We start from the raw sequence: 27,916 nt of genomic DNA, 5'->3' as shown, positions 1-27,916 counted from the left end.
TCAGGGCCAACTCTTTGCGATCCCATGGACTGTAGCCTGTCAGGCTGCTCTGTCCCTGGAATTCTCCAGGCAGGAATATTGGAGTGGGTTGCCATTTCCTTCTCCAGATCTTCCCCACCCAGGGATCAAACCCAGGTCTCCCACACTGCATGTAGATTCTTTACGTTCTGAGCCACCAGGGACACCCCTCTCAGCCAAGACAAGTTCTATTCATATAACAAAAACTTAGACTGCAACCAAGTGCCAAAAGATATGGTACAACTAACAATTGCATAGGAAAATTCAGTCAAGTCAGGAAAAAGTAACTTGAGGTAAGTAATTACACAGAATAAAGATGAGAGAAAATACTCTGACAATCATTTGCACTATGAACTAACTTAGCCCTGCATTACTTTCATTATTTAAAAAACTATTTTTTCTTTTCAGCTTTATGTTGGATCCTGAACAATTAAGATTTTCTTAAACATTTTCTTCATTGTTCCAAGTGAAAAACAAGTTTTCATCTAAAACGTGAATCAGGGAAATTCTCTGTACTTACTAGTCTACTCTGCTGCTGCTTAGTCGCTTGCCATGTCCGACTCTGCGCAACCCTATGGACTGTAGCCCAGCAAGCTTCTCTGTCTATGGAGTTTTCCAGGCAAGAATACTGGAGTGTGTTGCCATGCCCTCCTCCAGGGAATCTTCCCAACCCAGGTACTGAACCCAGTTTTCCCGTATTGCAGGTGGACTCTTTACCATCTGACCCACCAGGGAAGCCTGAGAATAGTGGAGTGGGTAGCATATCCCTTCTCCAGGGGATTCTCCTGACCCAGGAATCGAACCGGGGGCTCCTGCCTTGCAGGGGGATTCCTTACCAGCTGAGCACCAGGGAAGCCCGAGCCTACTCTCTACTTTCGTTTAAATATATTTACTCTTCTTAAATGTCTCCTATGACTCTATCTTTAATGTGTCTTTTAGCTCAACTTTCAAAGTTCACTATTACTCTCAGTATTTGCTGTTACATTGCTACATTTTAAACTAAAACCTTTAGTCACAAAACCCTAATATATGGAAAAGTATGCATATATATGAAAATATATGAAAAAATATACATAGAGGAACAAAATTGAAAAAATATTTAAAGTGGTAACTTTTAGAATATTACTTCATAAGACAGCTTTTGTCGATGTCATAAATTATAAAGGTTAAATCAGTGTTTTGTGATTTTTAATTATCTGATTTTCCGTGAGTAGAATTTATTCTTCAGTAATACCTACACCATTCTCAACTCAGGATGCTGTAACTATTCGCTTTATGTTACTTACAAAGCTAACGTATGATCCAATATGGCTGAAACCCTTATATACACAGAGAGACAGACAGCAGGGATGCGGGTACATAGAGAAAAGGCCACAAGGACACAGCAAGAAGGTAGCCAACAGTGAGCCGGGGAGGAAGATCTCAAGGAAGCCAACTCTGCTAGCACTCTATTTTGGACTTTTAGTCTCTAAAATTGTGAGAAATATCTTTCTGCTGTTTAAGCTTAGAAAAGTTAGTATTAATACATGAGCATATACCAGCCTTCACTATAATTGATAGACTCTTTATCCATCTGTCAAGTTATACTTTTTTTTGCAAGTGAACAGTTTTGTGACATGGTATCATTTAGTAATGCAACACCATTATACCATGCATTACCATGTATTGGTATCATCATTCCATGCATGTAAGTTAAACATATCAATAAAAGAGGGCAGCTTTACTTTAAGAAAATGTGGTTCAAATTTTTGGCACATGGTCCAGAGGTCTATATTTTCTTATGAAGAATAGACACTTGCATTTAAGTAATAAACTCAGCAGTGGCCACAGGACTGGAAAAGGTCAATTTTCAGTCCAATCCCAAAGAAGGGCAATGCCAAAGAATGCTCAAAGTATCATACAATTGTACTTATTTAACATGCTAGCAAGGTTATGCTCCAAATCCCTTAAGCTAGGCCTCAGCAGTATGTGAATCTAGAACTTCTACATGAACAAGCTGGGTTTCGAAGAGGCAGAGGAACCAGAGATCAAAATGCCAACAATTGCTGGATCACAGAGGAAGCAGTGGAGTTCCAGAAAAATATCTACTTCTGCTTCATTGCCTTTGATTTCCCCTGGAGAAGGAAATGGCAACCCACTCCAGTATTCTTGCCTGGAGAATCCCATGGACAGAGGAGCCTGGCAGGCTATAGTCCATTGGGTCGTAAGGGTCGGACATGACTTAGCAACTAAACCACCACCAGCAGAAAGCCTTTGACTGTGTGGATCACAACAAACTATGGAAAATTCTTAAAGACATTCCCATCTCTTTAAGCCATCAGACCACATTACCTGTCTCCTGAGAAACATGTATGCAGTACAAGAAGCAACAGTTAAAACCAGACATGGAACAACACACTGGTTCAAAATTGGGAAACGAGGACAAAGCTACATATTGTCACCCTGCTTATTTAACTTCTATGCAGATCACGTCATGTGAAATGCTGGGATGAATGAATCACAAGCTGGAATCAACACTGCCAGGAGAAAAATCAATAACCTAAGATATGCAGATGATACTCTTCGAAAGGCAGAAAGTGAGCCTCTTGATGAAGGTGCAAGTGGAGAGTAAAAAACCTGGTTTAAAACTCAACATTCAAAAAACTAAGATCATGGCATCTGGTCCCATCACTTGGCAAACAGAAGGAAGAAAAGTGGAAGCAGTGACAGACTTTCTCTCCTTGGGCTCCAAAATCACTGCAGATGGTGACTGCAGCCATAAAATTAAAAGACACTTGTTCCTTGGAAGGAAAGCTATGACAAACCTAGACAGCATATTAAAAAGAGGAGACATCACTTTGCCAACAAAGATCTGTATAGTCAAAGCTGTGGTTTTTCCAGGGGTCATGTACAGATGTGGAGAAGGCAATGGCACCTCACTCCGGTACTCTTGCCTGGAAAATCCCATGGACAGAGGAGCCTAGTAGGCTACAGTCAGTGGGGTCTCGAAGAGTCAGACACGCCTGAGCAACTTCACTTTCACTTTTCTGCATTGGAGAAGGAAATGGCAACCCACTCCAGTATTCTTGCCTGGAGAATCCCAGGGACAGAGGAGCCTGGTGGGCTGCAGTCTATGGGGCTGCACAGAGTCGGACACGACTGACGTGATTTAGCAGCAGCAATAGCGTGTACAGATGTGAGAGTTGGTCCATAAAGAAGGCTGAGTGCTGAAGAATTGATGCCTTCAAACTGTGGTAGAGAAGACTCGTGAGAGTCCCTTGGACAGCAAGGAGATCAAACCCATCACTACTAAAGGAAACTAACCCCGAATATTCATTGGAAGGACTGTTGCTGAAGCTGCAGTATTCTGGCCATCTGATGCAAAATGCTGACTCATTGGAAAAGACCCTGATGCTGGGAAAGATTGAAGGCAAAAGGAGAAGGGGGCGACAGAGGATGAGATGGTTAGATAGCAACACCAACTCAATGAATATGGTTTTGAGCAAACTCTTGGGGATAGTGGACAGAGGAAACTAGCATGCAGATCCATGAGGTCTCAGAGAGTCAGAAATGACTTAGTGACTAAACAACAACAATTTCAAATGTTTTAAAACCAAAATTTTAACCTAAGTGAACAAAGAATTATAAAATACGTATAAAACTTCAAGGAAATAATAAAATATGTAGTGGACAAAAAACATCTATTTTACTGTTTCAACCCTAGAATGACTAATCTCAGCATCACTAGATCAACTAAGACTATGTACCTTATATACTCTGCTGTACAAGCTCATAAATGAAGTATTTTTGATATAATGTCTTTATTCTGATAAATACTGCTAATGAAAATTCAATGCATATAGAAATTTGTTACCATGTTATTCTCTAGTCCAAATTCCTTTGAAACTACAGGTCCTCTTGGAAGCAAATATAAAGTGAATTTTTCCTAGTTTTTTAACTGTTGGATAACTCAGACAAAAAGAAAGGCTGAACTAAAATTTTACTTTTTAAATATAAAAGTTTATATAACATAAACTAATATAAAGTCTAACAAAGACCTTTATATACCCTCAATCAAGTCAAATAAAATTAAAGAATTTTCCACAGCTTCTACTAGAAGTAGGTAGTGAATATTGACATACATAGTCATATTGTGTGTGTGTGTGTGTGTGTGTCTGGTCATTTCTAAACGTGAAAACACTATGAAACAACACCTGGCTTAACTGTTTTAATTTACATACAAAGCAAAGAACAATACGAATAGAGATATACAATGATTATTTAAATATGCTGTATGTATGTACAAAGGCAAAGAGATAATAAAACAGTCTCTGCAGTCTCACTTTGATTATATACAGTAAGAAAGGATCAAAAGAGTTTGAAACCTTGGGGACTTTTGATATACAAATATTCTTGAAAATCCTGGTTATAAATGATTACGAAAATACAAACTATAGCCAATCAATATATTTTTCTGGCCGGTCCATTTCAGTAGATTCAGAAAATACATCAAATCCTGTGGATACTAGGCAGTTTCCAAGTGGAGTGGTAGTATGACTTCAAAAGGGTTCTGCTCTCAGTAACAGTGCTAAGTAAAGGGCACTTTAGATTCCAAATTGGAATAGGTTCTATCACATTTTTTAAGTAGAGTCAAAAGCCTTTAAGAATAGATAAATAATAAAGCAAACCAAGTTAATTATATGGTAAATCTTTTTAATTACTTTTTTGTTGACATGACCCTAGCTCTTCTATGAATTACATGTATTTTTGTGTATGTATGTGAAAGTGTGTGTGTATCATACACATATAAATACTAGAACCTATGATATAACAGAAATAATAGGGCAAAAACAAGTGAAAAAAATTGGACCATAGGTTATACTCATTTTTAAGTAAACTAATAAATTTATGGCTAGTGAAGGCTTTTTTTCTATTTAAAGAGCAATCTTTTTCTGGGGAACAAAACAGTGAAAAGTAGTGTAATAAAGACCAAGATGGGAAACCTTGGACTAAAGTTTGAATTGGGTAACAAGCCCAAAGACAAGTGAAGAAAAAGGTCATGGTTTTAGGAGTTCAGCATTGAGTTTAAGATAAACTTTCTGACAAATGATGTCCTTGGATTCCTTGCCAATGGACCCAGGGATCTGAGAGATTCAAACCAGACAGAGTTTACACTTACCTTTATATCAGCAATTTTCAGTATCTGTGACACTGCGCTGGAACTTTTTTTTTTTTTTTAAAGAATAATATCCAGAATGACAAATTGCAGGTTTATTGTATAAAATTTCTAGGAGCTAAAAGTTTAAACCCCCAGATTCTTCATCCATACATGTTGTTGCTATAAGAAATTACAGAATTGAAATTTAATGCACCTCAATTATTTGCAAATTCCTCAATTATTCCTCTTTTCGAAATAAAAGAATCTTAGACAATGTTGTTATTATCACAAACCTAGAGATCAATCATATATTTGAAAAGAAATACCTCTTAAAATATTCTACCTCCTGTCATTGAGAACTGTTCATTGAACATCCTGAATTATTCTAAGCCTCTATGGAGATTGTAAAGATCCTTTCAAGTGCTAGTATGAAATCAGCGGGAAACGAAACAAAAGCAACTTTAAAGCAACAAGAAATTATGTATCATATATACATCGTAGCAAATACTTTATATTTGTGAATCTTTACAGCTTACATTTCCATTCCATTATTACAGGTGATGAAAAACAAAAAATTGCAAGTAGCATTCAAATTATAAATACACAGTCTTCCCATTTCACTAACCAAATTCTTACTTTTCAGTGTTACTTCCCAATTTATGCAGGAAACTGCCTACAAAGCTGAAACTGATTAGAAAATTTTTAAGGTTTAAATCTCTTTCTCATTTTAGGAGAAACCAAATACCCAACCATCGAAATTAAAAATAAATTGAATTGGCACAGTCATTACAGTTATTGTTACTAGATCCACTTCATTTGCAGGTGTCCAAAATAGAAAATGAATAATTCTTTATCTTCAAATACATATGTTCTTAAAATGCTACTTAAAGCTTTGGTTGTTTTCCTGTAATAAAGAAGAAAATGTTAATTTACCAATTAGGTTGAATGAATGTAGCTTTTAATAATTATTTTATTGAATAAATTCTGTGGCTTATTGTTTGCAGATCTAAATGCATGTTTCTAAAGAAACTATTAAAGTAACTGGAATTTGTCAAAAAAAACAGTTTTTTCATAGAAGAACATATGCAATTCATTTTAAAACAGATTATACTCCAAACCAGTTCTGCTTCTGTAGTACCTAATTTTTTAACAATGTTATTAATGCAAAAAACAGAAGTAAACTCAATTTCAGTGTATATGATTTGTCCAAAATAATGTGAACCCTGTAGGTTCCAAGGCTGGGTTGCTTCAGGCCAAACAGCTAACAGGGAGGGACAGCAGCCCCAACCATCAGCAGAAAAGCAGATGAAAGCTTCAGCGAGCATGGCCCCTGATAACCACACAAGACCCAGTTCCACCCACCACCAGTCCCTCCCATCAGGAAGCTTGCACAGCTTCCTAGGTAGCCTCATTCACTAGAGGGCAGAGAGCAGAAACAAAAAGAACTACAATCCTGCAGCCTCTAAAAGAAAAACCATAACCACAGAAAGTTAAACAAAAAAGGGAGAGGATCATAAATAGATGAAGAAACAAGACAGAACCTCTCCAAAAACACCTAAATGCAGTGGAGATAGGCAACGTTCCAGAAAAAGGATTCAGAATCACAAGAGTGAAAATGACCTGGATCTGGGGAAAAGAACGGAGGCAAAGTTTGAGAAGATGCAAGAAATGTTAAACAAAAGCTCAGCCGGTAAAGAATCTGCCTGCAATGCATGGGACCTGGTTTGATCCCTGGGTCAGGAAGATCTCCTGGAGAAGGACATGGCAACCCACTCCAATATCCTTGCCTGGAGAATCCCATGGACAGAGGAGCCTGGCAGGCTACAGTCCATGGGGTTGCAAAGAGGCAAACACGACTGAGCAACTAAGCAAAAGCACTAAAGAACAAACAGAGATAAATACAATAATTGAAATATAAAATACACTAGACGGAAATAGCAGAATAACTGAGGCAGAAGAATGGATAAGTGAGTTGAAAGACAGAATGGTGAAAACAACTGCTGAGGAGCACAATAGAAAAGGATGAAATAAATGAGGACAGTCTCAGAGACCTCTGTGACAATATTTAACATGCCAACATTCAAATCATAGGGGTCCTAGAAGAAGAGAAAGGGAAAGGCCTGAGAAAATAACATGGGAAAGCAAACAGTCAATCAAGTCAAGGAAGCAAAGAGAGTCCCAGATAGAATAAACCCGAGGAAGAACACACTGAGACACACAGTAATCAAATTGACAAAAATCAAAGACAAACATAAAATATTAAAACAAGAAGGGAAAAGGACAAATCATATACAAGAGGAACTCCCATAAGGTTATTGGCCGAATTCTCAGCAGAAACTCTGCAAGCAGAAGGGAGTGGCATGATATATTTAAAGTGATAATAGGGAAGAAACTACAACCAAGAATAATCTACCCAGCAAAGCTCTCATTCAGAGTTGACGGAGAAATCAAAAGCTTTACAGACCAACAAAAGCTAAGACAAACAAAATGATAAACAAAAGCACCAGACCAGCTTTGCAACAAACGTTACAGGAATTCCTCTAAGCAGGAAAGAATACCAACTTGGAAAAAAAAAAAAAACTTGTGGATATATGTACTGTTATAGTAAAACTTCCTTAAAAACTAGGAATAAAACCACCACATGACCCAGCAATCCCACTACTAGACATAAACCCTGAAGAAACCAAAATTGCAAAAAGACACATGTACGCCAGTGTTCACTGCAGCACTATTCATGATAGCTAGAACATGAACACAACCAAGATACCCATCAACAGATGAATGGATAAAGAAGCTGTGGTACAAGTAAGCCAGAAAGAGAAATATAAATATCATATACTAATGCATATATATGGAATCTAGAAAGATGACACTGATCAATTTATTTCCAGGGCAGCAATGGAGAAAGACATAAGAGAACAGACCTAAGGGCATGGGGGCAGGGGAGGAGGGAGAGGGTGGGATGCATGGAGACACTGACAGGGAAACTTACATGACCATATGTAAAATAGACAGCCAACGGGAATTTGCTATATGACTCAGGGAACTCAAACAGGGGCTCTGTGACAATCTAGAAGGGTGGGATGGGGAGGGAGATGGGAGGGAGGTTCAGGAGGGAGGGGACATGTGTATACCTATGGCTGATTCCTGTTGATGTTTCACAGAAAACAAAATTCTGTACAGCAATTATCCTTCAATTAATTAAAAACAAAACAAACCAAAAAAACTTTCCTATGCTCAGCTGCTCAGTTGTTTGAATCTCTGCAACCCCATGGACTGTAGCCTGCCAGGCTCCTCTGTCCACGGGATTCTTCAGGTAAGAATACTGGAGTGGGTTGTCATTTCCTATTCCAAGACCTTCTGGAAACCCAAAGACACAAAAGAAAAAGCTACCCAAACACAACACTAAAGATGCTGGTCACCAAACCACAGGAGAACAAAAGAGGGGGGAAGAAAAAAGGCCTACAAAAACAAACCCAAAATAATTAAGAAAATGGCAACAGAAATACACATATTGATAATTACCCATAAATGTAAACAGATTAAATGTGCCAGTCAAGAGACAAAGCCTGGTAGGGTGGATACAAAAATAAGACAAGTATATATGCTATCAATAAGAGACCAACCTCAGATCTAGAAACACAAACATAGGGAAAGTGAGGGGGTAGAAGGTATACCACACAAATGGAAATCAAAAGAAAATGGAATTATCAATACTCATATCAGACAAAATTGACTTTAAAACAAAGACTGTTATACTAGGGAAAAAAAGACAGTTCCTAATGATAAAGGGATCAGTCTAAGAAGATGTAACAATTGTTAAATATATGCACCTAATACAGGGGCACCTCGATATATAATGTAAATACTAACATCCATAAAGGAAAAAAATTGACAGTAACACAATAGTACTGGAGGAATTTAACACCCCACTTTCATCAATGGAGGGATCGTCCAGACAGAAGATCAATAAAAAACACAGGGTTAGTGACACATTACACCAGATACATTTAACTGATATTTATAAAACTTCCCATCCTAAAGCAGCAGAATACACAGAAGCAGAAGCCAAAGTGCACACAGAACATTCTCCAGGGCTGACCACATGCTGAACCATGTGAAGTAAGCTTTGATAAACATAAGAAAATAAAATCATATCAAGTATTTATCCAATCACAGTTCAGTTCAGTCGCTCAGTCGTGTCGGACTCTTTGCAACCCCATGAATAGCAGCATGCCAGGCCTCCCTGTCCATCATCAACTCCCGGAGTCTACCCAAACCCATGTCCATTGAGTCAGTGATGCCATCCAACCATCTGGTTAGTGCAGATGGTGACTGCAGCCATGAAATTAAAAGACGCTTACTCCTTGGAAGAAAACTTATGACCAACCTAGACAGCATATTCAAAAGCAGAGACATTACTTTGCCAACAAAGGTCCGTCTAGTCAGGGCTATGATTTTTCCAGTGGTCATGTATGGATGTCAGAGTTGGACTGTGAAGAAGGCTGAGCGCCAAAGAATTTATGCTTTTGAACTGTGGTGTTGGAGAAGACTCTTGAGAGTCCCTTGGACTGCAAGGAGATCCAACCAGTCCATTCTGAAGATCAGCCCTGATTTCTTTGGAAGGAATGATGCTAAAGCTGAAACTCCAGTACTTTGGCCACCTCATGCAAAGAGTTGACTCATTGGAAAAGACTCTGATGCTGGGAGGGACTGGGGGCAGGAGGAGAAGGGGACGACAGAGGATGAGATGGCTGCATAGCATCACTGACTGGATGGACGTGAGTTTGAGTGAACTCCAGGAGATGGTGATGGACAGGGAAGCCTGGCATGCTGCGATTCATGGGGTCGCAAAGAGTTGGACATGACTGAGCGACTGAACTGAACTGAGGTTTGGTCATAACTTTCCTTCCAAGGAGTAAGCATCTTTTAATTTCATGGCTGCAATCACCATCTGCAGTGATTGTGGAGCCCCCAAAAATAAAGTCAGCCACTGTTTCCCCATCTATTTGCCATGAAGTGATGGGACCAGATGCCATGATCTTCGTTTTCTGAATGTTGAGCTTTAAGCCAACTTTTTCACTCTCCTCTTTCACTTTCATCAAGAGGCTCTTTAGTTCTTCTTCACTTTCTGCCATAAGGGTGGTGTCATCTGCATATCTGAGGTTATTGATATTTCTCCCGGCAGTCTTGATTCCAACTTGTGCTTCCTCTAGCCCAGCGTTTCTCATGATGTACTCTGCATATAAGTTAAATAAGCAGGGTGACAATATACAGCCTTGACGTACTCCTTTTCCTATTTGGAACCAGTCTATTGTTCCATGTCCAGTTCTGATTGTTGCTTCCTGACCTGCCTACAGGTTTCTCAAGAGGGCAGGTCAGGTGTTCTGGTACTCCCATCTCTTTCAGAATTTTCCAAGGTTTATTGTGATCCACAGAGTCAAAGGCTTTGGCATAGTCAATAAAGCAGAAATAGATGTTTTTCTGGAACTCTCTTGATTTTTTGATGATGCAGCGGATGTTGGCAATTTGATCTCTGGTTCCTCTGCCTTTTCTAAAACCAGCTTGAACATCTGGAAGTTCATGGTTTATGTACTGCTGAAGCCTGGCTTGGAGAATTTTGAGCATGACTTTACTAGCGTGTGAGATGAGTGCAATTGAGTGGTAGTTTGAGCATTCTTTGGCATTGCCTTTTTTTGGTACTGGATGAAAACTGACCTTTTCCAGTCCTGTGGCCACTGCTGAGTTTTCCAAATTTGCTGGCATGTTGAGTGCAGCACTTTCACAGCATCATCTTTCAGAATTTGAAATAGCTCAACTGGAATTCCATCACCTCCACTAGCTTTGTTCGTAGTGATGCTTCCTAAGGCCCACTTGACTGCCAATCACAGATCATAACACAATGAGATTAGAAGTAAACCACAAGAAAAAAAATATAAAAAATACAAACAGGAGGAAGCTCAACCATATGTTACTAAACAAACAATGGATCACTGAATAAATCAAAAAAGAAATAAAAAAATGCCTAAAGAAAAATGAAAATGAAAGCACAATGATCCAAAACCTATGGGATGCTGCAAAAGCAGTTCTAATACAGAAGGTTATAGAAATACAATTTTACCTCAAGAAACAAGAAAAATAAACAACCTAACCTTACAACTAAAACAATTAGAGAAAGAACAAACAAAACCTAAAGTTAATAGAAGGAAAAAAATCATAATGATCAGAGCAGAAATAAATGAAATGGAGACAAAGAAAATAATAAGAAAGAACAATGAAACTAAATGCTGTTTCTCTGAAAAGATAAACAAATTTGATAAACCTTTATCCAGAGTCATCAAGAAAAAAAAGAGAAAACTCAATACAGTTGGAAATGAAAATGAGAAGTGACAACTGTCACCACAGAAATACTAAGGATCTTAAGAGATTACTACAACCAACTAAATGCCAATAAAATGGATAACCTGGAAGAAATGGACAAATTCTTAGAAAGGTTAGAGCTTCTCAAGACTGAACCAGGAAAAAAAAACAGAAAATATGAACAGACCAATCAAAGAACTGAAATTGAAACTGTCATAAAAAAAAAAACTTCTAACAAACAAAATTCAAGGACTGGATGGCTTCACAGTGAATACTATCAAACATTTAGAGAAGAGCTAACACCTATCCTTCTGAAACTGTTCCAAAAATTGTAAAGAAAACTCACAAACTCATTCTATGAGGCCACCATCACCATAATACCAAAACCAGACAGACACCATAAGAAAAGAAAATCACTGATGAACACAGATGCAAAAATCCTCAACAAAATCCTAGCAAACAGAATGTGACAACACATTAAAAGGATCATACATCATGACCAAGTGGGATTTGTGATGAACACAGATGCAAAAATCCTCAACAAAATCCTAGCAAACAGAATCTGACAACACATTAAAAGGATCATACATCATGACCAAGTGGGATTTATCCCAGGAATGCAAGGATTCTTCAGTATACACAAATCACTCAATTTGATACACCACATAAGAATAAAAGCCATACAATCATCTTAATAGATGCAGAAAAATATTTTGACAAAATTCAATACCCATTTATGACAAAAACTCTCCAGAAAGTGGGCACAGATTGAATATACCTCAATATAATAAACACCATATATGTCAGACTTGCAACTAACACCGTACTCAATGGTGCAGTTGAAAGCATCTCCTCTAAAACCACAAGTAAGACAAGGATGTCCACTCTCACCAATTTTATTCAACACAGTTTTGGAAATTCGAGTTACAGCAATCAGACAAGAAAAATAAAGGGAATTCAAGTTGGAAAAGAAGAAGTTAAACTTTTCACTGTTTGCAGATGACATGATACTATACATAGAATATCTTAAAGATTCTACCAAAAAACTATTAGAGCTCATCAATGAATGTGATAAACCTGCAGGTTACAAAACTAATACACAGAAATCCACTGCACTTCTATATACTAACAATGAAAGATGAGAACAAGAAATTCAAGAAACAATCCCATTTATCACTGCATAAAATACTTAGGAATAAACTTACTTAAAGACACAAAGGCTTGTATTCTGAAAACTATAAGATGCCAGTGAAAGAAACTGAAGACACAAACAGAAGGAAAAAATATACCATGTTCATGGAATGGAAATATCAATATCGTCAAAATGACTATACTACCCAAGGAAATCTACAAATTCAATGCAATCCCTATTAAATCACCAATGGCATTTTTCACAGAACTAGAACAAAAAATCTTAAATTTTGTATAGAGACACAAAAGACCCCAAATGGCCAAAGCAATCTTGAGAAAGAAAAACAGAGCTAGAGGAATCAGGCTGTTGACTTCAGACTATATTACAAAACTATAGTAATCACAATAGTACGGTACTGGCACAAAAATAGAAAAATAGATCAATATAACAGCCCAGAAATAAACCCATGCACCTATGATCAATTAATCTATGGCAAAGGGGATGACTATACATTGGTAAAAAGACAGTCTCTTCAACAAATGATGTTGGAAAAATTGGACAGCTGCATGTCAAAAAATAAAATTAGGTCATTCTTTAACACATACACAAAAAAATCTCAAAATAGATTAAAGGCCTAAATGTGAGACCAGACAGAATAAAACTCCCAAAGGAAAATATAGGCAGAATACTCACTGACATAAATCTTAGAAATCTTTTTCATTCCATCTCCCACAATAATGGAAATAAAAACAAATATAAACAAACGAGACCTAACTAAACTGAAAAGGTTGTGCACAGCAAAGAAAACCATAAACAAAGTGAAAAGACAACCCCAGACTGGGATAAAATATTTGCAAATAATGTGCCCAACAAGGGTCTCTAAAATGTACAAATAGACATTGCTTAGTTATTAGAGAAATGCAAATCAAAAATACAATGAGATTATTTCACATCAGTCAAAATGGCTATTATCAAAAATCCACACTAAAATGTTGGTGAGAATATAAATTGGTACAGCACTAATGGAGAACAGTATGGAGGTTCCTTAAAAGACTAAAAGTAGCATCTGGTCTCATCACTTCATGGCAAATAGATGGGGAAACAAAGGAAACAGTGACAGACTTTATTTTCTTCAGCTCCAGAATCACTGCAGATGGTGACTGCAGCCATGAAATTAAGATGCTTGTTCCTTGGAAGAAAAAGCTATGACAAACCTAGATAGCACATTAAAAAGCAGAGACATTAATTTGCCAACAAAGGTCCACATAGTCAAAACTATAGCTTTTCCAGTAGTCATGTATGGATCGGAGAAAGCAATGGCACCCGACTCTAGTACTCTGGCCTGGAAAATCCCATGGACAGAGGAGCCTGGTAGGCTGCAGTCCATGGGGTTGCTACAAGTTGGACACGACTGAGCGACTTCAATTTTACCTTTCACTTTCATGCATTGGAAAAGGAAATGGCAACCTACTCTGGTATTCTTGCCTGGAGAATCCCAGGGACGGGGGAGCCTGGTGGGCTGCTGTCTATGGGGTTGCACAGAGTCGGACACGACTGAAGAGACTTAGCAGCAGCAGCATGTATGGACGTGAGAGTCGGACCATAAAGAAGGCTGAGTGCTGAAGAATTGATGCTTTTGAACTGTGGTGTTGGAGAAGACTCCTGAGAGTCCCTTAGACTGCAAGGAGATTAAGCCAGTCAATGCTAAAGGAAGTCAACCCTGAATATTCACTGGAAGGACTGATGCTGAAGTTGAAGCTCCAATACATGGGTCACCTGATGTGAAGAGCCGATTCATTAGAAAATACGCTGATGCTGGGAAGGATTGAAGGAAGGAGGAGAAGGGGATGAGAGAGGATAAGACAGTTGGATGGCATCACTGACTCGATGCACATGAGTTTGAGCAAGCTCTTGAAGATGGTGAAGGACAGGGAAGCCTGGCATGCTGCCATCCATGGGGTTGCAGAGTCAGGCATGACTCAGTAACTGAACAACAGCAACAACAGAGCTACCATATGACCCTACAGTCTCACTCCTAGGCATATATCCAGAGAGACACATGGTCTGAAAGGATACATGCACCTCAATGTTCACTGCAGCACTGTTTACAACAGCCAAGACATGGAAACAACCTAACTGTCTGTTGATAGAGGAATGGATAAAGATGATGTGGTACATATATACAATGGACTACTTCTCAGCGATTACAAATAATGAAATAATGTCAGGTGCAGTGACACGGATGGACCTAGAGATTGTCATATTGAGTGAAGTAACTCTGACAGAGAAGAAGAAATATCATATGACATCCCTTATATGAATCCAAAAGAAATGATACAAATGAACTTTACAAAACAGAAACAGACTCACAAAGAAAAATTTATGGTTGCCAGTGGGATAAGGATGGGGTGAGGGATGGTTAGGGAAGTTGGGATCGACATGTACACACTGCTCTATTTACGATGGATAACCAACAAGGTCCTACTGTACAGCACAGAGAACTCTTCTCAGTGTTATGTGGAGGCCTGGATGGGAGGGGAGTTTGCGGGAGAATGGATACACGTATATGTAACGGCTGAGTCCTTTTACTATCCACTTAAAACTAACGCAGCAATGTTAATTGACTATAGGCAATAAAATGTTTAAAAAAAATAAAGGCAAAGAAACAACAAAGTCATGTTGCAGAACATGTTGTCCTATTGTATAAAACAAGTAACTGAACAGGACAGACAGCCCATAAACAGACCACACATAAATATAAAAATAGATGGCAGGTCTATCCTTTTGCTAGATATTGCTAGGATGACTTGATATCCATGCAGTAAAAAATAAAACTTCACCTGTATCTCATAATATATAGTAAAATCTCCTGTGTCTCTCACAACCTATAGTAAAATCAATTATAAAAGTCAGTTGAAAAACAAAACAATAACACTTTTAGAAGATAACACAGGATCTCCTTCCATGACCTTTCAACAGAAAAGTATTTCCTAAAATGTAATTCCATCCTATTTCTTGACAAGAGTGGTAATTAGTTACATAATTGGTCATATATTTAGATTTATGTACTTTTCTGAATTATATTTAACAATTAGAAAGATTAAAAATGTTTAAAAGGCAAATATTTTAGAATTAAAATAATATGAAAATCTCTAGTATATATTTAGAATTAAAATGATACAAAATTAGAAAATTACTTACTGGTTTTTGAAGTACAATGGGATGATCAGGCAGAAAGTCTGGTTTTTTTCTGCAGATGGAAACACTTGAGAGCTTCAACAGGAAATCTCTGCTGTATTTGATTCTCTCTGTAGATATGGAACATCAAACATAATGTTGAGCACACAGATGTTGTGCTCTCTGTTCTGAGAGCACAGTCTCTCAGAACACCTTTGACTCATTTCTTACTGGATGTCTATTATCAGTCCATTATTTTGTAAAATAGTAAGTAGTTTTTACATAAAGGAGAAGGGAGGGGAAAAAACTCTGACAAACATCTACTGCCTTCAATTTTCCTTTTACATGGAAACAAAGCCAATTAACCATGAAAAAATTTCAGAAAATTGGAAATGCATGGCTTCTTTAATCTGGTTATTCACAAGTAGTAGAGAAATCTTATAAAATATAGCAGGCATAATACCTATTGGGCAATTCATATCCTGCCAAAGTGGAACTCTAATAAGCCTATCTTTATATTTTTGTATTAACTTATGAAAAATTTATATAATCAACATGAATTCAAGAAACATCTATTGTATACCTACTGTGAATCAAGGACTATTTGAGGTAATGGTGACAAAGCTACAAGATAGGATCCCTAACTTTAAGGGGAAGAATGAGTCAAATATCTGCAGATTTCTCATCAGAGACTATCACCATCTTGGTCTATATTAGACATTTACTGGGTCAGAAATAGTGGAGCTGTAATTTTTAAAATGCTAACAGAAAAGGATTGGCAACTGAGATTTCCATATTGCAAAATAATAGAAAAAATATATACTGCTCTGGTTCCTGGTACAGAGATTCTTTTCCTTGTAATTTCCTAAGTGATAAGAAAACTTAAGAGCATCTTTCATTCTAATATTTGTTACTTGACTCTGGGTTCCTAATAGAGCTCCTAAATTCCTTAAAATTTTCTGGGTGATTTGGTCTTCTGTTCTAATGAGATGATTCTTGGTGGGATCATGGGTAGTGGTTGGTCAGCTGGAAGACGAAGCAATGATGAGAAGCATGGACCTTTCAGCCACACTCCTACATCCTCTGAAGGGGACAGGGGTTGGAGACTGAATTAAAGATAGATTGTGCCTATGTGATGAAGCTTCTAAAAAAATCCCCAAATTACAAGGTTTGGGGGCTTCTCTGGTGGCTCAATATTAAAGAATCCACCCATCAATGCAGCAGATGTAGGTCTGATCCTAATCCAGGAAGATCCCATAGCCCGCAGAGCAACTAAGCCCGTGCACAGCTATTGAGTCTGTGCTCTAGAGACCGGGAGCCACAACTGCTAAAGCCCGTGCACCACAGAGCTCGTGCTCAGCAACAAGAGAGGCCCGCAACTAGAAGCCCATGCACTGCAACTCGAGAGTAGCCCGTGCTTGCCGCAAATAGAGAAAAGCCCATGCAGCAGTCAAGACCCAGCACAGTCAAAAATAAATAAATGAAAATTTAAAAACAAACCTGTTTAAGAAAAAAAGTGCAGGCTCTGGAATGTTTCCAGGTGGGTGAACACATCCATATACCAGAAGAATGATATTATCAAATCTGTGGGAAAGAAACTCTTGCATTTTGGTCCCTTCAAGACTTTGCTTCATGTATCTATTTGGGTATTCAGTTGTTTTCTTTTCATTTTTAAAAATTTTGTGGTCTTAAACTGGAGGATAATTATGTTACAATATTGTGATGGTTTCAGCCATATATCAACATGAATCAGCTGGAAGTATACATATGTCCCCTCCCTCTTAAACCTCCTTCCCAACTCCATCCCCATCCCACACCTGTAGGTTGTCACTGATCATGGGCGCTGGGTTCCCTGCATCATACAGCACGTTCCCACTGGCTATCTATTTTACATATGGTAACATATACATATGGTATATGTTTCAATGCTACTCTCTTACATCATTCGACCCTCTCCTTCCCCCACTGTGCCAAAAAGTCTGTCCTTAAAAAAACTTGGCTTAAAACTCAATTTTCAAAAAACTAAGATCATGGCATCCAGTCCCATCACTTCATGGCAAATAGATGGGGAAACAATGAAAACAGTGACAGACTTTATTTTGGGGGGCTCCAAAAACACTGCTGATGGTGACTGCAGCCATGAAATTAAAAGACATTTGCTACTTGGAAGAAAAGCTATGACCAACCTAGACAGCATATTAAAAAGCAGAGACATTATTTTGCCAATAAAAAGTCCGTCTAGTCAAGGCTATGGTTTTTCCAGTAGTCATGTATGGATGTGATGAGTTGGACCATAAAGAAAGCTGAGCGCTGAAGAATTGATGCTCTTGAACTGTGGTATTGGTGAAGACTCTTGAGAGTCCCTTGGACTGCAAGGAGAGCCAACCTGTCCATCCTAAAGGAAATCAGTCCTGAATATTCATTGGAAGGACTGATGCTGAAGCTGAAACTCCAATACTTTGGCCATCTGATGCAAAGAACTGATTCATTTGAAAAGACCCTGATGCTGGGAAATATTGAAGGTGGGAGGAGAAGGGGATGACAGAGGATGAGATGGTTGGATGGCATCACCAACTTGACGGACATGAGTTTGAGTAAACTCCGGGAGTTGATGGACAGGGAAGTCTGGAGTGTTGCAGTCCATATGGTTGCAAAGAGTCAGACATGACTGAGCAACTGAACTGAACTGATGGTTGCATGACACTGTACGTTTATAATGGCTTAAATGATGAGTTTTATTTCAAGACAAAAAGATGAAAAAAGAAACCTAAGAATTGCAAAGAGGATGTCTCCAGATAAAAACAGTAAAATTCATTCCAAGACAACAGCTTTATAGTAGTACTGAAGAGGAATTAATCCATACTGGAAATGGATAATGGAATAGTCTAAAAGAAAAATCATCTCCAGGGGAAAAAATAACAATTCATACATTTTTCAGTTCAGTTCAGTTCAGTTGCTCAGTCGTATCCGACTCTTTGCAGCTCTATGAATTGCAGCACGCTAGGCCTCCCTGTCCATCACCATCTTCCAGAGTTCACTCAGACTCACGTCCATCGAGTCAGCCATGCCATCCAGCCATCTCATCCTCTGTCCATCCTCTGTCGTCCCCTTCTCCTCCTGCCCCCAATCCCTCTCAGCATCAGAGTCTTTTCCAATTAGTCAACTCTTCACATAAGGTGGCCAAAGTACTGGAGTTTCAGCTTTAGCATCATTGCCTCCAAAGAAATCCCAGGGCTGATCTCCTTCAGAATAGACTGGTTGGATCTCCTTGCAGTCCAAGGGACTCTTAAGAGTCTTCTCCAACCATAAGGAAAATATAGATAAGTGTGGCAGAGTTGCTGGAGCAAATGATGGGCAAAATTAACAATAGTTACATAGAAAAACAAGGTGAACATGAGCTCCAGAAAAAAGGATGGATTTTATGAAACAGGTATGTACTTCTCAGCTGCTGCTACTGCTGCTAAGTCTCTTCAGTGGGGTCTGACTCTGCAACCCCATAGACGGCAGCCCACCAGGCTTCCCCGTCCCTGGGATTCTCCAGGCAAGAACACTGGAGTGGGTTGCCATTTCCGTGTCCAATGCATGAAAGCGAAAAGTCAAAGTGAAGTCACTCAGTCATGTCTGACTCCTAGCGACCCCATGGACTTCAGCCTACCATGGGATTTGCCAGGCAAGAGTACTGGAGTGGGCTGCCATTGCCTTTTCCACTTTTCAGCTAAGCTACTGCAATTACACAGTTATATATAATATAAAGAGTGATGATACTCTAACTGAAACTTAGTAACTATATGGTGGAAAGGGGGTAGATAGAAGGGCTGAAGAAATGAGGGGACTGATGTAGAAGATATAAAGTCTCATCTTCCAAAAGAGGTTGTCAAAATATAATATAGAAATGAAAAATATAGAAACAATTTAAATATTTTATTTGGAATATGAAGTTAAGTACTAGAAGAAAGTGTTAACAGGGTTTAATTACATGTAAATTACATATATAGATTGGTTGACAAAATTTGGAAACTACATTAATAAAAAACCTTTATTTTATTAAAAAGTAGCCGGTGTGGGAGAGACTATTGGTTTTTCCCAAGAGCAGTTCTTCCTTTCTGCTTCAGTGATAAAGTTAGCTGGTTGCAGAGCTAAAGATTACATTTTCCAGTCTGCTTTGTACAGCATGACTAAGTTCCAGCCAATGAGACATTAAGTGGAAGTTATATATGCAACTTCTGAGTCATAGTTTTAAGAACCTTCTTCCTCCCTACTTCCTACCTGATGGCTAGAAAGAGAATGTGATGGCCGGAGCAGAGGCATTCATGTTCGGCATTAAGATGGAAGCCACGTATTAAAGATGGTAAAACCAAGGACAGTTTAATACTGGGGCTAGTAGCACTTCACAGAACAGAATTAATATACCAGCTTAAAATTTTACATATTACAAAAGACAGAAATAAACCTCTATCTTGTCACTGTAATGATAGTCTGTTTAGAGCAGTCAAACCTATAATTTGTAATATACAGAAATCAACCAAAAGAATATAATAAAATTTCTAATGTACATAAGGTTTCCAGGTAAGCAAATATTAACTTTACATGATTGCTATGAATCTTTTATGAAAGTTGGTAATTATGGTAAAAATTTACCTTTTTTAACTGGAGAATGATGTTGTTGTTCATTAAGACCTTGAGAAAAGGCTTGCATTCCATTCGTCTTACACTATTGATAGAAGAAAAAGATATACTTTTTATCTAAGGTTTTAAAATTTTATATAACACTTTCTTTTTAATCCATTTTGAGTTTATTTTTGCACATGTTGTTAGGAGTATTATAATTTCATTCTTTTACATGCAGCTGTCCAGTTTTCCCAGCACCATTTATTGAAGACTGTCTCTTCTCCACTGCATAGTCCTGCCTCCTTTGTCACAGATTTGCTGACTACAGGTGCCCGGGCTTATCTCTGGGCTTTCTACCCTGTCCCACTGATTTGTATTTCTGTTTCTGTGACAGTACAATATTGTTTTGATGACTACAGCTTTGTAGTATAGTCTGAAGTCAGGGTGCTTAATTCCTCCAACTCCATTTTTCTTTCTCAAGAGTGCTTTGGCTATTTGGGTCTTTTGTGTTTCCATACAAATTGTGTGTGTTAGTTAACGTGATTTTGGTAATCATATCACAATGTATATTAAATCATCAGGTCAGATACCTTTAAAACAAACCACGTTGTATAGCCTAAGTGTATTCAATTTGTATTTGTCAACATATCTGAATAACATCGAAAAACAGTAAATTTATTCTATCATGCCTGCACATATTAATCACTGAAAATGGAGAAAATTTCAAATCTTTCATAGTATTTAAGAAAATACACCTACTAAAATTTTCTAAAGTGTCTTATCTCATTTAATTGTCATAGTCTTACAAGGAAATAAGGCAAGCATTACGATCACCATACTACAGGCAAGGGAAATCAAGACAAAAAGTGTTTAGTAACAAATCCCAAAGTATACAGGTAAGAGGTAGTTGAGACAGCTTCTGAAACTGATGGCTACTGCACACAGTTACTAACGATGTGCATCTAAAGGGGTACCACTCACAGCATGGATATGCCAGATTTCCTTCCAGATGGCAGCAAAGTATCTTATTTTAACAAAATCTGCATTTTTGTATAATTTTCTATTCCTCTTCTAATTCTTGTAAAGGCACAAAGTGGGTAGCAGTAGACTTTTAAAACCCACTCATTTGTCAAAAACAGAGTGCTTATTACATGACTGACAGTGTGCTTTGTATTGGGAATACAAAGATGAACATGACATCCCAGGATTCATTTTTGGAGGACTCACAAATTAAAAGGTAGGCAGAAAAATAAAATACTAAATTGCAATAAAACCTGAGAAGTTCTCTAAATAAAGATATGCAGAAAGTGCAATGGGAGGAAGGGGCATTAAATTTGACTTAGAAATTTCAGAAAAGGCTTTACATAGGAAATGATGCATAAACAATACTTATAGGGTTAATAGGAGTTAGAACTGGATGATGACTGAAAAATGTACGTTTACTGAAGAAAAGCAGCCTTGAGCTGGAAAGCATGGTACTAAACGGCTAGCTTCAGATCAGATCAGATCAGTCGCTCAGTCATGTCCGACTCTTTGCGACCCCATGAATCGCAGCACGCCAGGCCTCCCTGTCCATCACCAACTCCTGGACTTCACTGAGACTCACGTCCATTGAGTCAGCCATGCCATGCAGCCATCTCATCCTCTGTCGTCCCCTTCTCCTCCTGCCCCCAATCCCTCCCAGCATCAGAGTCTTTTCCAATGAGTCAATTCTTTGCATGAGGTGGCCAAGTACTGGAGTTTCAGCTTTGGCATCATTCCTTCCAAAGAAATCCCAGGGCTGATCTCCTTCAGAATGGACTGGTTGGATCTCCTTGAAGTCCAAGGGACTCTCAAGAGTCTTCTCCAACACCACAGCTCAAAAACATCAATTGTTCGGCGCTCAGCCTTCTTCACAGTCCAACTCTCACATCCATACATGACCACAGGAAAAACCATAGCCTTGACTAGACAAACCTTTGTTGGCAAAGTAATGTCTCTGCTTTTGAATATGCTATCTAGGCTGGTCATAACTTTCCTTCCAAGGAGTAAGCGTCTTTTAATTTCATGGCTGCAGTCACCATTTGTAGTGATTTTGGAGCCCAGAAAAATAAAGTCTGACACTGTTTCCAATGTTTCCCCATCTATTTCCCATGAAGTGGTGGGACCGGATACCATGATCTTCGTTTTCTGAATGCTGAGCTTTAAGCCAACTTTTTCACTCTCCTCTTTCACTTTCATGAAGAGGCTTTTTAGTTCCTCTTCACTTTCTGCCATAAGGGTGGTGTCATCGGCATATCTGAGGTTATTGATATTTCTCCCGGCAATCTTGATTCTAGTTTGTGTTTCTTCCAGTCCAGCGTTTCTCATGATGTACTCTGCATATAAGTTAAACAAACAGGGTGACAATATACAGCCTTGACGTACTCCTTTTCCTATTTGGAACCAGTCTGTTGTTCCGTGTCCAGTTCTAACTGTTGCTGCCCGACCTGCATACAAATTTCTCAAGAGGTAGATCAGGTGGTCTGGTATTCCCATCTCTTTCAGAATTTTCCACAGTTGATTGTGATCCACACAGTCAAAGGCTTTGGCATAGTCAATAAAGCAGAAATAGATGTTTTTCTGGAACTCCCTTGCTTTTTCTATGATCCAGCGGATGTTGGCAATTTGATCTCTGGTTCTCTGCCTTTTCCAAAACCAGCTTGAACATCAGGAAGTGCACGGTTCACATATTGCTGAAGCCTGGCTTGGAGAATTGTGAGCATTACTTTACTAGCATGTGAGATGAGTGCAATTGTGCGGTAGTTTGAGCATTCTTTGGCATTGCCTTTCTTTGGGATTGGAATGAAAACTGACCTTTTCCAGTCCTGTGGCCACTTCTGAGTTTTCCAAATTTGCTAGCATATTGAGTGCAGCACTTTCACAGCAGCATCTTTTAGGATTTGGAATAGTTCAACTGGAATTCCATCACTTCCACTAGCTTTGTTCGTAGTGATGCTTTCTAAGGCCCACTTGACTTCACATTCCAGGATGTCTGGCTCTAGGTCAGTGATCACACCATCGTGATTATCTGGGTCGTGAAGATCTTTTTTGTATAGTTCTTCTGTGTATTCTTGCCATCTCTTCTTAATATCTTCTGCTTCTGTTAGGTCCATACCATTTCTGTCCTTTATCAAGCTCATCTTTGCATGAAATGTTCCTTTGGTATCTCTGATTTTCTTGAAGAGATCCCTAGTCTTTCCCATTCTGTTGTTTTCCTCTTTTTCTTTGCATTGATTGCTGAAGAAGGCTTTCTTATCTCTTCTTGCTATTCTTTGGAACTCTGCATTCAGATGTATATATCTTTCCTTTTCTCCTTTGCTTTTCACTTCTCTTCTTTTCACAGCTATTTATAAGGCCTCCCCAGACAGCCATTTTGCTTTTTTGCATTTCTTTTCTATGGGAATGGTCTTGATCCCTGTCTCCTGTACAATGTCATGAACCTCATTCCATAGTTCATCAGGCACTCTATCTATCAGATCTAGGCCCTTAAATCTATTTCTCACTTCCACTGTATAACTATAAGGGATTTGATTCAGGTCATACCTGAATCGTCTAGTGGTTTTCCCTACTTTCTTCAATTTCAGTCTGAATTTGGCAATAAGGAGTTCATGGTCTGAGCCATAGTCAGCCCCTGGTCTTGTTTTTGCTGACTGTATAGAGCTTCTCCATGTTTGGCTGCAAAGAATATAATCAATCTGATTTCGGTGTTGACCATCTGGTGACGTCCATGTATAGAGTCTTCTCTTGTGTTGTTGGAAGAGGGTGTTTGCTATGACCAGTGCATTTTCTTGGCAAAACTCTATTAGTCTTTGCCCTGCTTCATTTCGTATTCCAAGGCCAAATTTGCCTGTTACTCCAGGTGTTTCTTGACTTCCTACTTTTGCATTCCAGTCCCCTATAATGAAAAGGACACCTTTTTTGGGTGTTAGTTCTAAAAGGTCTTGTAGGTCTTCATAGAACCATTCAACTTCAGCTTCTTCAGCGTTACTGGTTGGGGCATAGACTTGGATTACTGTGATATTGACTGGCTAGCTTAGGGAATGAAAAAAGCTGAATAGGCTTGAGCAAAGCAAAACAAACACCAGGCTTTTTCCCCCAAGGCAAGGCATTTTGCAATTTGCAGTAAAATACCCCATCTGCATGCTCAGGTATTCTACTGAGCCTCCACTTTTCTAGCAAAAATGTTTCCAGCCCCTCTCATTCATCTTACACAAATGCACACCACTGAGACAAAGGAAGGAGAACAGGAAGAGACAAATTCATATCAACATCCATTTCAGGGTGAAAATTTAAAGAGGAAGATTTATAAACAATATAAAAAGACAAAATCGAAACAGGAAAAATACTCTTGAAGAGCTAATTTCTGTAGTATGAAAGAGCTCCCAGAAAACAATGGAGTCTATAAAAAAAGAATGGGCAAAGGCCTTGAATTGGTAAATATAGATGAAAGGAAATTCATATTACTCTTAAACAGATCAAAAGTGGCCACAAATTCTTGACATTTTCTCATCTCTCCATTGAATCTGAGCAAGATCCGTGACTGCTCAAGACCAATCTAAAAATGACAGGCTAAAAATGACAGGCTGGTTTCCAGGCCTTAGTCTTGAAGCCCAGACATTGTGCTGTAAAGAGCCCAGGCCCTTTGGAGAGGCCATTTGTAGGGGCTACCTCCAGTCTACCAGGGCAGCTAAACTCTACCAGCCATGTGAGTGAGCCATCGGACCATCCAATCCCGTCAAGACTTTAAAGCACTCCAGGCCTAGACCCTATCTGACTGCAACCACATTACTGAGAAATGGCCACTGAAACCACTAAGGCCACAGACCCATGAAAGATAATAATAATGAGTTGTTAAGTCAATGTTTTCAAGTAATTTTTGTGAGGTAATAACAGCAAAAAAAAAAAAACCAGACTAAAAGAAGTTGTTCAGGCAGAAGGAAGGTAATGCCAGACATAAACATGGATTTACATAAAAAAATTAAGAGTGCTGGAAAAGGAATAAATGAAGGTTAAAATAAAATTCATTCTTATATTTTAAAAAATTATTTTAAAAGATAGTCTACAAAAGCAAAAATTAGTAACAATGTACTGTGTATTTATAGTACAAGTTTAAGTAAAATTCTGACAGTAGAGAAAAATGGGAGGGAATACACTACAAAAAGGTTTTGAGACCTAAAAAGTGAGTTAAACAAGGTCAGTGTACAAAAATCAATAGTATTTCTGTATTCTAGCATCCAAAATGTGGAATTTGAAATTTATAAAAAAAGTACCACTTACAATAGTATAAAAAATACAAAATGCTTATAGGTTTGACAAGAGTTCAAGACCCCTATGCTGAAAAATACAAAGCACAGAGAGAAATGTCTTGCTCACGGATCAGAAGACAATATTAAGATGGTAATTCTTTTCAAACTAATTTCAAACAATCAGAATTCCAATAAGCCTTTTTGGTAGAAATTTACCGGTTCACTTAAAATTTCTGTGGAAATGCTAAGGACCCAGAATAAGGGAGATAAATCTGAAAAACTATAAAGTTAGTGAATTTTCATTATCTGACTTGGCTACAACAGTCTGTAAAGCTTGATGTGGACCTAAAGATATGTAATCTAGGTAATCTAGTGTACAGCAAGATGGCTATAGTTGACAATACTGCATTGAATACTTGAAAGCTGCTAAAAGAATAAATCTTAATGTTCTCACTACAACAAAAACAACAACAAAATAGTGATTATGTGAAATGAAGAATATGTTAACTAAACTCATTGTGGTAAACATTTTGCAACATAAACAGGTATCAATCAAATCATCACATTCTATACCCTAAACTTACACAATGTTATATGTCAATTATATATCAATAAAGCTGGAGAAAACACATTATAAATCAGTAGAACATAATGAAGTTTAGAAATAAACTCACACATGTACAATATACTGATGTCAACAAATTTATGATTCAGTGAAAGAAAGGTATACAACCCAAACAGTAAAAACATGCAAAAGATTTGATCAGATAATTTATCAGAAAGAAAAAAAGAAAAGAAAAAGACAGATGGTAAATAAACTCATGATAAAACGCTCCATTTCATTAATCATTAGGGGAATGCAAATATAAAGTACAATGAGATACAACTACTCACACACTAAAATGGCTAAAAATTAAGACTGACTATACCAAGTGTCAACAGGGATGTGAAGTAACCAGGACACTCATACACTACTGGTGGTACAATCACTCTGGAAAACATTTTAGCAGTTTCTAAACTGATTTAACATGATTCATCAATTCCACTTCTGGTTATTGTGTGTATGTATACACAAAGACTTGAACACAACTATCCACAGAGCATTATTCACAATATTTATCATAATAAATAAACTATCCTATATTCATACAGCAGAATACTACTCCAAATTTAAAAGAAAATCACTACCAATATCTACAACATGGAAGAATCTCAAAAACATTATGCTGAGCAAAAAAAAAAAAAAAACAACAAAAAACCTAACACTAAAGAATATATTGTGTTATTTCATCTATATGAAATTTTAGAGCAGCCAAAACTACTTTATAGCTAAAGAAAGCAGATGAGCAGATGCCTGGAGCAGGAGGGAGCACTAGGATTAATGGAAGTGGAAATAGTAAATGACTGAAAAGGAATAAAAGAGCACTTCTGGGGAAGCTGAAAATGTTCTACAGTTTCATTGTGGGGTTGGTTACATGAGGTATATATTGATTATTTGTCAAAACCCATTGAACCAATGGATTCATTTTACTGTATGTAAATTATGCCTTAACAAAGTTGGTTTAAAAAATACAAAAAGTTGGTAAAAAATGTTCTTCATTAAAAATCATGTGATATCTCTGACATAGGTTCTGGTAGCTTTTGAATTACATTTGAAGCAGCAGACAAAATTTTAAGCTTAGAAGTAAATCTAATTAATTTATTTTGTATAAGGTTTTGCAATATTAACATACTCCTTTTTACTTATAAAGCTTTCAAAAGAAGGTCAAGGGTTCCAAAGAAAGTTACTATACTATACAATATTCTTATGTATTAAGTAGGTAAATTTTAACTGCTGGGATAGATTAAACAAAACATTACAATGGCTTAAAAATTTATATAAAGCAAGAATAATTAAGATATCAAGGTACTGACACAGAGATACACAAATAGACCAATGGAAAAGCAAAGTCCAGAAACAATCCCTATTTATATAAAGATTTATACAGTAAAGATGGCGTAAGTCTATATGGAAAGAATATTCGATGACTTGTACTTTATGAAAAAAATTGATTTTATTTATATCATATAAAAATTAATTTCAGGTAGATTATACACCTAAATATTAAAGCAAAACTTTAAACTTTTTAGAAGAATATGTAGGAAAAATGTCTTTTGAGCTTAGGGCAGGGAAGACTTCATAAACAATGACACAAAAAGTGAAATCATAAAAAAATT

At 37.7% G+C, this 27,916-nt stretch overlaps 1 protein-coding gene across 2 annotated transcripts in view; it reads right to left on the bottom strand.

Moving 5' to 3' along the window:
* Nucleotides 1-4,210: 4,210 nt before the first annotated feature.
* The window catches only part of C14H8orf88 (chromosome 14 C8orf88 homolog), a 36,654-nt gene continuing 12,948 nt past the window's right edge, over nucleotides 4,211-27,916 (bottom strand). Inside the window, exons 4-6 of one of the 2 annotated variants that reach the window (XM_019974128.2) lie at nucleotides 20,463-20,535; nucleotides 15,849-15,955; nucleotides 4,211-6,059 (exon numbers count right to left, since the gene is read on the bottom strand). In XM_019974128.2, coding sequence (XP_019829687.1) covers nucleotides 6,036-6,059; nucleotides 15,849-15,955; nucleotides 20,463-20,535 — 204 coding nt within the window. In that variant the 3' untranslated portion in view covers nucleotides 4,211-6,035. Of the gene's footprint in view, nucleotides 6,060-15,848; nucleotides 15,956-17,324; nucleotides 17,409-20,462; nucleotides 20,536-27,916 lie in introns of those variants that run through there. The other variant, XM_019974129.2, reaches the window with a different exon arrangement.

The sequence above is a fragment of the Bos indicus genome, chromosome 14, assembly GCF_029378745.1.
Source record: "Bos indicus isolate NIAB-ARS_2022 breed Sahiwal x Tharparkar chromosome 14, NIAB-ARS_B.indTharparkar_mat_pri_1.0, whole genome shotgun sequence".
Taxonomy (NCBI): domain Eukaryota; kingdom Metazoa; phylum Chordata; class Mammalia; order Artiodactyla; family Bovidae; genus Bos; species Bos indicus.
This window is presented reverse-complemented; position numbering and strand designations above follow the sequence as displayed.